General features: G+C 37.3%; 1 protein-coding gene across 4 annotated transcripts in view; it reads right to left on the bottom strand.

The window, feature by feature from the left end:
- Nucleotides 1-233: 233 nt before the first annotated feature.
- Nucleotides 234-13938, bottom strand: part of PLPPR1 (phospholipid phosphatase related 1) — a 630074-nt gene continuing 616369 nt past the window's right edge. The window contains exons 9-11 of one of the 4 annotated variants that reach the window (XR_014978090.1): nt 10076-10105; nt 6482-6605; nt 234-2677 (exon numbers count right to left, since the gene is read on the bottom strand). Coding sequence is in view for 2 of the 4 variants with exons in the window: in XM_085641279.1 (XP_085497405.1) it covers nt 2645-2677; nt 10076-10105 (63 nt within the window). In the remaining 2 variants the exon portion in view is untranslated. The remainder of the gene's footprint in view (nt 2678-6481; nt 6606-10075; nt 10106-13938) is intronic. The other 3 variants (XR_014978091.1, XM_085641279.1, XM_085641280.1) reach the window with 3 other exon arrangements.

The raw sequence follows: 13938 nt of genomic DNA, 5'->3' as shown, positions 1-13938 counted from the left end.
AGGGTATCTCACCAAAGCATCATGCCTCATAATGTACGTAATGGAATGAGGGAGTGGTGATTAGTGTAATGTAGATAACCCTATGTAATCAAGACAATTGTTGTTTTCACTGGTGCTTACTATTAATTAAAACATTTTCAGTAAAAAGTAGGCCCTTGCAAGACATTAAACTTCTTGAAGTCTGTTGACAAATCAGTACCTATACGTTATAGCATTAGGGATAGCACCAGGTTATTTATGAAAACTTTATTCATAGAGAAGAAGTAACAGTCCAAAGTGGAAAATGTTGCTTTTAATGAAGAATCCCACAACTTGAATTTCATATTCAGCTCTCCCCTCTACTTGTTCTCTGCACTCTCATATGAACTTCTTTGACGTCTCATTTTATAAGGTTCAGCAGACAGCTCAATCAGGTTAGAAAACCTTTGATATATTGTCTCATATCTGACCACATATTAGAACAGTACCCGTTGTGATGCAGCGCATTGTTAAGCCTCTACTCAGAGAGAGGAAGCAGTTTCATTGGCAGTGACGACTGAAGCATGCCCTACCTTCATCACTATCCACTCCTCTTCTTCAATTAAGGAACCAAATTCATACTTGATGCATGAGAGAGTATGAGACAGTGGAGAAATTGTTCGCCACCGTGGGACAAGACATTTTTCTGCTCAACAGTGAACCAGGGCAATTTTAGTTACAATTCATTACTATCCTATCTTTGAAGCAGTCCTAAACTCCAAAAATAGGTCTACATTTGAGAAAAATATATTTTAAAATAGACACTTAATGTCATGTTTAAAAAATGAATTCCTATCAACAAAATTATCAATTTTAGAAACTGCTAAAAGAAAACCACAGAATCAGTGATGAGTACACTAAGGCAAATTAGCAGTACTACAAATTTTAAGAGCACACGTAAACTGCTCTGGCACCACATTCATGTATGACCGACCATAGCCGTCTTTGGCACATGTAATCCTACAATTTTAGGTATATGCTACCTAACTCAGAAGAATGTTCTCTAGTGACTCCCAAATGACATAGTATCCTGGGTACAGCATGGAAAATAAACAGATAATGTGATTAGCAAAGCACAAGAGCTCATTTGGAGGAGCTGTGCTCCTTTGTTGAGTCCTACTTGGATATTTGAAGAGAGCAAGTAGCCAGGATCCTGTTTTTCTCATGTTCTTTACGACAATCAAACATCTTTCAACCTTCAATTCATAGAGTAAAATGTTTCCTGCATCCCAGATTGTGATGTGCTGTGAATAGTAATAATTCTCAAATCCTAGGGGCTTTACCTGCTGGAACGTTAACTTGTCCAGCCCAAAATGATTTCTAGTGGAATTAGATGCTGTCACGTGAACACAAATGCTTCCCAGTGGGTTAAAGGATATTAATGAATTGCTAAGGAGAATATGGATCCGTTTAAAACGGATATTACTGAATTGCTAAGAGAATGGTTCTTGTTAATAGTCTCTAAAAGTGTTGTTTTTATTGGTGTTTTTACTCAATTAGTAGAATTTACCTTGTTTATTCAACTAGCCAAAACATATGCGTTTAACTAGATCCAGTGAAAACTATTTCCCTCTGGTCAAATGGAATTCTGCATCTTACACAACTGTAATACAACTGTTCTCTTTGCTTGTGATTAAATGTATTTTCACATTTTTAAGGAGATTTTGTTGATAATTGAAGTGCACATCCTCAGATCAGGTCTATTGAGGTGCTTCATTTTTTTAACTGATCCAATTAAAAGTCACAATATAAACTGCCATTATAGCTTATTTGCTGTAGATGTTTTTTCACACACCATAAGATTGTAAACAGTGAATGTTTTTACATAAAAATTCCATCAGAAAATCAGCTTACAAAACAAAGACATAGATCATACAAAATGTATACACAAGAAGTGTTCAGAAAAGGGAACAGGTGACATGCAAACAAATGCAATATTCATGATCTGGTCAGGGCAGTCCATTTACATGAGTAGTTTGGTCCCATTAACTGCACCAGAAAAGCATGGAGACGTCCATGAAAATCCATGAAACAACGGTGGATAAAAAAATAACAAAATAAATCCAACTGGCTCTTGGTCGTCAACCGTGTGCACTACAGCAGCAGTTCAGAATCAGGGACTTCAATTAATCAGCATGAATTAACAGCCAACTGTTTTGGTTGCTCGGGTATTTTCATGTCACTATTAGATTTGCCTACAAAACTGCACCAATGCTTACTCATCTCATGCTGGTCGGATGGGAGGGTCCACATGTGATCCTCATTTATACCCACAGCAACAAACATGTTAAAAATGTAAAGTATATTATTTTATTCAAACGTATATAAAATCAATAGGAGACAATCTGTGTACAAATATCACATGACGACATCAACATTTCAATAGATGCTGTTTTCGAGTGTACCATCCAACAAGAAAAGTATGGCATGAATATATTAAAGCTGACAAATAATATCAGGGCAAAAGCTACGTCACTTCCTCTTACAAAAATGTACAAAACATCAGCCTCTAACTATACATAACATAACACTTGTTGTCACAGTTTTGCATTTAGTAACTGTGTGCCTTGGAGTTTTTGTACTGTAGGGTAATTTTAAAAAAAGGTCTGTTTCACCACCTTCACTTTCAGGTTACTTCAGTCATGGAGGCAGAGTGATTCTACAGACAAAAGGACAAAAACACAAAAAGATCAGGTTAATAATCTACATATGTTTTAATGTGTGCCACACACATTTTTGTTGTGCATGCTCACAGGTTTCTATGACAGTTTACTATCGAACAGGGGGCTTTTCACAATTCTAATAAACAAACAAGTAGGAAAAACATACAATTACACCATTAGACAAAATCACTGACATATTGTGGCCAACTGACGAGACTGTTCAAAATATTTAAAAAACATTGGCCATATCACAAGACTTTTCCACATATTCCAACACTTTTTAAATGCTTTCTGTATCACTACACCTTCAAACCTTTAACCTACAAAGGAGCTATTTTGAAATGTAGTGGCAATATTGTGCCTGAGATCTTTGTGTCTGCCATGACAGGTCCCAATGAGTCAAGCAACAAAAAAACAGCAAACAAATTATTTAGTTATCTATCATATGCCCTATTAATAACGAATGTCAACATCATATCTTTTAACTCTCCAGTAACCCAGAAGCAGTACGGACTCTTGGAAAAACTGTCAGAAAAGGTGATACATGTAATATGCCTTTTCAGTAGCTACTTCACCCTGGTCATGTTTAAAATAGTAGTGTGTGTGGTTTTCTTTCCAGATTAATTTATGGGTAGTATGAGCAATCGGTTTTTGAATTTAAATAAGTAAAACCCCTCATATTCCGTTTAGCCTCATTTTTGCTTTCTATAGAGTTACTACCTAAATTGCACAGACCACCAATAAGACCGTCCCTGTGATGAAGGCCACATTTCCAGCAGGTCCACTCTAAAGAATTGGCAGAAGTGGCAAAGAATGCAGGCTTCTAAAATGTTTCTTTATACTAATTTGCAGTCAACGTACTATTTATCGCCATTTTTTTTTAGTTTGAATCTTTGGTTATGGGCATATGATATTGCGTTTTTTGTTATATGGGGATATTCATGTTTTACCTAGCAGTTTATTGTGTTATGCACAGTTTTGAAGGTCCCAATTTGTACAGATATGCAGACACAAACTTTATGGCCTTTATTTGTAATGTAGCAGTTTTGGAAAGTCTACACATTGTTATAATTAAACAAAGGTCTTTCTTCCTCGAACTCTCCATTTGGCGCACAAGCATTTTATGTTCATGTCACATTAGAGTATAGAGTATGAAAAGAACTAGGAATCTCTCAGCATTCATAGGGAATGCAAAGTATGTATAATGTGACTAGATCTCTGGGTCTGGAGGTAAGACTCAACTTTCACCAGCCTTTCAAGTCAACACACTGACACTTCAAAACAACTCGCATTGTGATGTTTTAGCATTTTTATGTTATGATATTTGAGTGTCTGTATTTCGTAGCATGATAGGCCTTTACTTAAAATGCCTCTGAAATAACCTTGAAACATGACTAAATCTTAGCATTGTCAATGATCAGTGCATTGGCAACTTATCCGTGTGACCAGGAATAGAAAGTCAAATCAATATGAATACGTTCCTCATTGTATATACTTTGCATTCATGTATATATTCAATCCAGGTAGTTCCATTCAAACCTGTATTAGATTAGATTATTCATTGATGATTAAAAGTTTATTTGATTTGTTTTAGTTCAGCCGAGTTCATATAGAAGTGCCAATATCCACTATATTTATGGATCGAATTATATGTCCTCATTATTATATGAAAATAAAATCAGTGCCCAAATAGACTGCATTTATCAAGGTGCAATGGGTTCATTTTCACAAAAGCATTTAATTGCAAAAGTGTTGCCCAATGTGCTAAGCTTTTAAAACTAGAGATAAAAGGACACCTCTTGCACAAAACACTTAAAAACTCATAACAGAAAACAGCATAGCAAGACATTTACTTTATCTAAAAGTCAGCCCTATCTTTTCATGATTATTATGCCTTTAAAAGACATATACCTGTGGCAAATGTCCTGCAATACTAGTTATAAGTTGTCAGGTTGGAATGAGTACATTGTGAGTGTGTGAGGTGGAACCAGTCTATGATTGCTAAGCTATTTCCTCACATCTTGTAAGGGTTATTCAATTGCATAAGAATGATGACATGATGTTGTGCTGTGGGCAAAAGTATTGTGTTTTTATTTAGCTAAATTCAAGCTCTTTGACACAATTAAAATATATGCATAATGTGACCAAATATTTGTTATCTATCAGTTAACTTTCGATTTAGATGTGTGTATACAGGCAAACTCGATTAAACTAACAATTTTTACTCAGCCAAAGTAAATCATCATTCAATATGTGGCCTTTCAGAAATGAATAAGTCATCCAATAGGGTACAGCTTTGATTTGAACAAAACTCAGAGATTATATGTAGTAGTATATTTTTTTTTAAACATAACACAATTATCCAAGACCACCACGCTCACTACTCAAAAGATTCTAAGAATCCAAAATGCAGCAGCCACATAATTACTAAATCTATGCCTATGTGAACACAACACTGTAGCTATCCAAAAGCGTTCTCTGACTAACCAATAACCAGACGGTTCTGCTTCAAGGCACACTTCAAGGTCGAAAGCACTGTCTATGTAACTGGACAATCCTTCATTCAAGAAAACGTCAAAGATACTCATAGACTAGAGCCCTTGACTAGCACCTCGTCTGTCTATCCATCCCTTCAAGTAGTGATGCATAGGTTGATCCTCTGTGCAAGCAGCAGGTCTTTAGAATTCCCTCCCTACAAAGACTAGGACCATGCAAGAATGCTTTGGAATTTAAGAAGGCAGTAAAAGACCTGGCTTCTTTCCAGTACATAACTTCAGTACATATGCATCCAAGGAGCAAAGCCAATCTCCCACGCAGACATGGCGGGCATGAGGGCACAAAAAAGTTATCTTCTCTTTGCACTATTTGTTATGTAAGTACAGCTACATAATCATAGCTACAAGACTTCAGGAACTTGATAATAGCAACCTCTGGTTATCAGGCACAACACCCAAATACTTCCTACATATGGATCACTTCTAACACAAGCACTTCCACACTTACATATCAATGCTATGGAAGCTTAAGCAACTTTCCCTCCCATTTGATCTTCTCCACCCTCAAGTACAGCTACATGTTACACTAATAGAAGCATCTCTCCGGCGTTCATGCACACCACCAAAACACTTCTCACATACGCCTCATTATAAACATACTTTCTTCCAACCAAGCACAACCTAAGGCATAAATAGCATGCTTCCCACCCATCAAAAGTAATTCAGTAAAAAATTGAACTACAATAGAGTACAAAGATGAAAACAAAGGTTCTGGTTCTGGAATGCCATTGTATACCAGAAACAAAGTTCACCAAGGAATTGTTAGAAATGGGTTTGGCAAATAAAGAATCTGGTCTTGCAAAGCAAATGCAAAAGGTAACTAAGAAAGAGCATGTAAATCTCAAAGCTTCATATGTGTGAATTCACTTGTGACCACTCATTCATGTCAGAAATCATTGTGTCATACATGCAGGTTTCAAAAGCATTACACTACCTTTCTGGATTCTGTGATTGGATTTACTATGAATGTTCATTTTTAGGCCAGAGGGTTCCCTTATTTTCCCTGCATATACATTATTAACAAACAGGTCCGATGAGCCCCAATACTTAGGCCCATTCATATATATGCTATGTTACAGACTATAATGTTGTTTGTTGTGTTGCCATATAACAAAAGACATAAAGACACACAATGAGAGCGCTGGGCCCATATGCAAAATACTCAGATGAATGATTAATCAAATATGTACTTATAAAGAGCCAGGCCACAAAACACATCCTTAATATCACCAATACTGAACTTGCATCTTGTGAGGTATGGGATGCGTTTTTCTGAAAATGGCAATGGCGTCAGTCGAGCATCTCATGAGTGCTGGGAGGTGGATATCACAGATATCTGTGAGGCCACCGACGGAACTTTGGGACATATCTGTAAGTGGCAAAAGAGCATGCTTAAAAAAAGGAATACATGCACAGGTGTAATATTTAAAACCCTCATACTCAACATTTTGAAATACACACACAACATAAAATGTATATATATGCCCACAAATCAAAAATGTCTATGGCAAACTATGGCAAAAATAACTGTAGGGGGCTGAGAAGCATGCAAACTAAAGAGGAGGCCATCGACCTCAAAGCAACTCATTTTGTCTTACAGCCCCTAATTGTCAAGTAAAAAAAGGTTTTCTATAATTTTATAAAATGTTCAAGCAAAAGCTGAGTGTGGGTATTTCAAAATATGGTAATGGAGCAAAGGTTGGGCAAAGAATGGAGTGAAATACTGTGAGCGGTCTGGTAAACCATTTTGATTCAATGTTTTACTTTAAGACAGTCAATGTTTTACTTTAAGACAGTGCTTTAATTAGTTAAGCAAAGGTTTCCTTTATAGTAAAGTAGAGCTCGGTTCTCTCTTTATTAGCAACCACATCTACTGTGTGTCAGACACTGCTATGAATGTTGGAACTGCGGTAATACTTCAAAGGCTGTTCCTGTCAGTAGACAAAACTTCCAAAAAGTATTTGTATTATTTTTTTCCCCAAAGAAACAGTTTTTGCAAGGTAATTCTCTGGCTTTGCATTGTTTTGTCACACATTTTGTCTGAATTGTTGTCAGATTTGTAGGACATTTTATGCACGTGTACTGTTATTAAGAAATAGTTTAGGACTAGGAGCAAATACATGGCTCTTTAAGTAACTTGCCCTACTTCTATGGCATGATTTTCTCCCATTTTCACAAGTGGGGCTGATTTCTAAGGAGAAGAACAGGAAGACAAGAAATGCGGCTCTCCAGTAGGTGGACTGTTTGTCAGGGAAGGGACTATTGTAGGATGGGATTTAAAACACTGACAAAAATCTTACATTGGACAGAATTCAAATTATTAGCTACAGTACAAATTGGAGAGCTCATTGGAGGTGGGGCTTTCCTCCACAAATTGTTTATTCACAAGTAACAATTGGACGTTTGAAACTTCAGAAAGATACAACGAGAGCCTTAACTTTCATGAAGGAGTTTGGCGCTGCAATGAAGTACTCCTCCGATCTCTAGGGACAGTCGCCTGTCACCCCCGCTGCCCTGTATAATAGACATGTGGCAGATTCCCAGTACCTGTGCCCTGGATTCCACTTATATAAAACATTCAACATATGTTGCTGTATGATGGTTAGATCACCATGCACAGCTCTCTATTATCACCCTTGAAGGACCCTTATAAAGTCCCCTTTCAGTATCAGGCTGTTTATATGTCACCGTCCATTCTTCGTTTCCCCCCCACACCGTTTTACAGTTCCCCCATGCTCTTTTGGATGCTATATTCTCAATGGTTACAATGTTGGTGTGTTCTAGCCTTCCTGTATGATAGGATCGGTGTTAAGTTTATCTTAATAATGATAATAAAGAAATAGTTGATGTTTAAGTGTAAAGACATGAAGTGGCTGTGGCAGTCTTCTTCCATAGATAATGTATATTGATGTTAGGGCAGGAGGATAGGACAACAAACGCATATGTCCTGTAGATCTCCTGTGCATTGTTACCTTTTGGTAAGTGAAGGGCAGATTGAGGGAAAAAGACCTTAGCTAAGGCGTACATTGTTCTGAGTAAGAAAGAACAGGAATAGAAGCCTTTTCACTTCTGGTCTTTTCATCCAGTTCAGTAACTGGTCTACTTCCTCCTAAAGGTTCTGCTGAAGCTAATTTCACCCAGAAGGCACAAAGGACTTTATTATAATAGCAGAGTATAGCCATGATGTAATACAGATCTCCTCTGTGATTGGGTGCGGCCTAGTGATCCAGTGTGTGAGCCTCCCAACTGTTAGTCAATATTATTACAGAATAGTGTTGAAAAAATTGTGGAGCCCTAGAAGTCAGAGTACATTTCTTGCCTATACCCTTGCTCAGGAAGAGAACTTGAAAATTCCCAGAAAAAAAATCAGTTTCTAGGATTGAATGAAGATGAAGTTCAAGGGTATTTTGAGAAGTTTTCCAAACGTGGCAGCTGGCAATGAACATTTAACTGTATGTGTCAAAGGAGCTCTGATGCCTATCCATGGGTAGTTGAATATCTTTGGGAGACGCAACTGTAATGATGCCAGATTTTATTCTACTCAATATTTCTGTGAAATGGGCAAATAGATTTTCTTATCCAAAAAACACACTGTAATGCATACAAGTCAGACAGATCTTTCTCACAGAAAGATTATTTAATGACTGAATCTTGGGTCTCGTTTCAAATAAAGATTCAGTCAGCCATAACCATGCATGTAGACTTCTGTTAGCTTTGTGCAAGTAATCCTGTTCATGAGATGCCTTGACATAAGTCACTTTCAGTTCTACCTCATTACCCAAGCTAAAAATGAGCATGAGTGACTTGTCGTGTACTTTGGAGAGAGGCACAGTCTATCCATTCTAGGCATGAAGCTAAGAGCTGACTTGCATGTGCCACAATATGGGGACACCAGTTTATAGCAGGATTGGTGTATGCACTCTGTGGAAGATAAGCTTAACGCAGAGGGACCATCATAGTCAGTGTTGTAGAAAATATTTTGCCTTGAAGAAAAATAGAAAAGATTGTTCAGTAATTACTACCACAAATTGGATGCTCTGTAGTCAATCCAAAACAGTAAGCATAAAACAGTAGAAGAACGCACGGGCGTCAAAGAATAATGTAGATTTTATGCATATTCCTGGGGATTTTTGTGAATTTCATATTCATTCGGTAAAGCAATGAATCATACGTCTTGTCGCTGTTTGCATATTTCCACAAAGTAAGTGACAAGGGACCCTGAGCTTTATATGGCACTCATTACATACTAAATTTTGTTGACACTTCAATTTTAATTTTGCAGATGGAATCTGTTCATTCAAAAGCTCAGGGTCAGATTCACAGAGGAGTTCTTGAGAACATAAAGGTGCACTAAAGAAATCCTACTTCAAATACTCCAAAATGGCTCTTGAAATCAGCTCTGAAATGTCAAACTCCTTATTAGTATAGGGGGCAATGAGGACACAGCCCATCTATTTCTATTAATTGTATATGAATATTCTGTGAATATTCAGTTTTTCATTCCCATTTCAGATGTTTGGGGGCTAGTTGGGGCCAATTCACAAAGGAATTTGAGAGTATGTCAAGCAGAACTAGAGAAACACTATTTCAGGTACTCATAAACACCCTGGTGAATCCGCCACTTGACTGAATTTCAGGAGCTTTTAGCATACATACATAGGTCACATGTTGGAAGGGCAATTTTTCAGTTATACAAATTTCAAGATTTTTTAAGCATGTCGACTGACTCTTTATCTTTCTCATCAAAGAAGCTCTTTAAATTTGTTTAGTTTAAGGTTTTTTGAATATGGGGCCTGTTGTGCTGACAGTACAAAACAACAACTAACACGAGACATATACCTGTGGGTGTTGCCGCCTATCGCACACATACTGTAGAATACAAAACGTCGATGTTAATATTATTGTTGCAAACATTTTGCTTATCTTCATGTTCAGACAAGGTGAGTAAAACATTACAGTGTCCCATCACATCAATGAGCAATAGGTTGAGCCAGGCATTATATTCACATCAGACACTTTTCCCAGGGACAAAGGGGCTGTTTCATTAGTTTTTAAATGTCTCATAAATCATATCTGGTTGGAAACAATCAATGTTCATCACAGTGCTTTCCATTATAATCCTAAAAGTGGTGCTACACCCAATTTTATTATTCAGAAGTAAGGAACCATTCACTGATTGTGACATGTTAACGATTTACATTGAAATCCTAGTTTAACAATAATTAACATATTTGTTCCTCCATTGTTTTTTTTGTTTCGATAAAAAACAAAAGCAATATATTTGAATCCCACTTGTCATCTACAAAAATAATCTTATCCATGACTCAATGAACGAAAACACAGGTTATATATAGTCACAGCATCTACCCCACTGCAATTTCTTCTCTCTGAGTTGTCTCCTGTGACCATGGATGTAGGGTTCAACTGGGTGGCACAGGGAAGGGTACAAACCATAATTTAGGACTACCATATCCTTTCACATACATGCTTACATTGCAAACATAATTACATGTTAAAATACGGTGAGGTTGAAATAGCTTTGTGAAATCTCACAACTGATGGCACTGAAGTTATATCTAAGCTTGGGAGGGTTTCTGCCTACATGGAACTCTCAACACAGGACTTCAGCCACACAAGAAATTGCCTTCTAATCCCGACTTTAAGGTGGGTCCCCAAGTGTGAATGTTTGGAAGAGTCAAACAAGGCCATCAAATCACAAGAATAAGGATCGTGGTACCACTGTCATCCTGGATTTCTCTTACATCATATATGGTACTTACCAGCAATGCTACTGTAAAATGGCCCAATCATGTCTAGGGTGAATCTAAGAGACTACGTTTTGATACACTGCATATGTCACTGGTTTATTGCCATTTCAACTATCTTAGCTACTCTGGGAACTAGAGAGATGGTCTAGTAGTTTGCAGAATTTTGGGGTCTGTATGCATTTTGCAGTAGGTGGAGTAACCACAGCATGGGTCGACAAAAATAGAACCTTGCAGATGCCACTCATGTACTGAAGACAGTGCAGAGTACTCAGGCACTGGCATCCTATTTAAGGTGGAACTTTTGACATAGGTCCAGAGGAGCTCCAGAGCAAAAGAATAATGGCCTTGAATTACTGTAAACTCGAAAGGCAAAAAGCATGAAAGGTGCACCATGTCTTTAGTGTATTGCAGCTCAATCTCACTCCTTGTTGAGACAGACCCAATTTGCACAGAGGTACTAGATTTCCTGTAGGGGAAATTCTGCCAATTGCAGAGGAGATGCACTTGGTAAAAGGTTCAGAATGAATAGAGAATTAATAGAGGAATCATGACATAGAGTAAAGGGATGCATCCCTAAGGACACATTGACCAAATCCTGTTTATTCTTGGTGAGGGTTTTCAGAGGCCTGAATGGGTGAAAGAATACAATACAAAGGGCTAACTGTTCCATCTCAAATCTATGAAAAGCTATAAGAAGGCATTCACTGTCTACAAGCAACATAGTATAAGGATTGGACCACTTAGTCTCAGAATACACAGATAGCATAGTCACTTATGTATATAGTGTAACATACTGACCCTAGGATCCTTAGTTCACTTTCATTTTACTCCACATAGTTGCCATTGAAAAGTCCCAACAGATTTCCCCTTGAAATGATTTCTACATCAATGGACCATACCTCCATTTGCAGTCACTTCTTAGACCTATGTCCTGTCCACTTCATTGGACTCAGTTTCTATAATGTTTGTATAATTAGGTAGATATCTGCGTGAGCTGAACTAGGATCTTGATATGTTTGGTTAAGAAATGTAATCCTTTAGCTCTCAATTATAGTGTTTAATCATCGGATAAGTTACAATAGAAAAACTATAATAAGCAACAAGGGACCCCTCACTACCTGTTTAAAAGTATAATAATGTGCCCCAGTTTTTTTTAGAAGTAAACAACTCCCCCTTGAAGTGCCGCACTCCCAGTTTTTCCTGTAAAAGTAGGTGTGACAAATTAAAATGTCAGGTAGGAAATAGTTAGTTGACCTTCCATGGGGTAAACCAACTGTACAGTGACACTAAAGTTCATATTTAGTTAGTATAACAAATCCCCATTCAATGTTAATTATATCAGTCTTGCTTAGATGAATAGAAAAGCAGTCCTTCTTTCACTCTCACAGGGGAGGGTGATATTTAGAATAAATATTTTTTAAAGTATGCCCATTTGGAAAAAAACTCATTAAATGGAAGTGTCCATCAGTAATAGCAGCATTTTGGAGCTGGTAAGGCAGTAATGCATATTACAAGTGGTCCAGGCAGAGGGAGACACTGAAACTTGGTGCTCCCACAACACCAATAGAGCTCACTGTGGCAGCACATTCTGTGCCAGCACGCTTGATGTGCATGAGCACATGTCCCATGCAAGTCATTGTAGGCTTCTTCTATAATGCTGTTATTATTCGTCAAATTAAATCTGTAACAGTCAAGGATGTCAAAACCTAAATTAAGAATAAGATTTTGCTATTAAATCTTGTCAATGTTGGTAGGAGGCAGCAGATGGTCTCAAGGAAATCTACATTATTGTAGATTGTAGAGTGTAAATTATACTGTGCTGGAGTCTGAGTCCATAAATCTTCATTATAGGAATGAGTGATAGGGTGCAGTGGATTTACCATCTCACTTCCATTCCTTGATTGTCAAGCAAAGTATGAATTTATATCTTATTCTGCTCGACAGTCGAGGTATGGAAACAAGATGGCTACTATCATCCAGAAGGGACAAAATACGAAAGCTCAATCGGGAAAAATGAGCAGAGACATTTGAGGCTTTGTGTTTTTAGTCCATTGTGTTACTAGTGTCATATATAAAAGAGTATGCCAGAAATATAATTTCTTCATTTTGGGTCTTACTCAGTGCATTTCATGCAATTCTTTGGAGTGACTTGTAGTAACTGTTAACTTTTTATGTAAATGCTTAGTAGCTCTAATGTCATTAGAGTGTTTGTGGTATGTGACTCTTTATAAGATGTTTAAATCTTGGGTCCTAATAAGGACAGAATCAACTTTATTTTGCAACCATACCATAGATAGCAAGAGCGAAAGGAAGAGTGGAAAGAGGGAAGGGAATGAGTAGAAAGAGGAGGAGCAAGTGATAGAGAATGATCATGGGAAAAGATTAAAGATGAGTAAGGAGAAACCACATAGAGAACACATAGGTGGAGAAGAATGAAACTTGGCGACAAAGGGGTAAAGAGGGAAAGAGGGATAGGGAAAGGAAGAGAGGAGTGAAAGACAGGAGGAGATATGGAGTAGAACAAACAGCCACATTAAGTCTTGATGCAGTCTATATTTCAAGAGATTCATACAGTACCGCCAATTAAGCACTCTTAATATTAAGGTGAGCTACTCCACCATACTCAGTTTCTTCCACATTATCAGGCATAGTGCCAGCATATGATGAGTAGTTAATACAGAAAGTAAATGTTGCCCATTTGGTATAAATAGTTCATGATTTCACTGAAAAAAATTACAAAACATTCAAACTAATTTGTCGTACATCCATTTAGAGACCTTTTCCTATGCTTGTAGATTACAAATGCTTATGAATGAATTAATAAAAAAATACATGAATCAATGAATTAATGAGTATCACTTCTAAAGAACAAGCAGGCAATTCAAGGCTATGGTACTCTGGCCCTTCGAACAGGGTGTCCTCACACTGGCACTT

The sequence above is a fragment of the Triturus cristatus genome, chromosome 2_2 (assembly GCF_964204655.1).
Source record: "Triturus cristatus chromosome 2_2, aTriCri1.1, whole genome shotgun sequence".
In the NCBI taxonomy this organism is placed as follows: Eukaryota; Metazoa; Chordata; class Amphibia; order Caudata; family Salamandridae; genus Triturus; species Triturus cristatus.
This window is presented reverse-complemented; position numbering and strand designations above follow the sequence as displayed.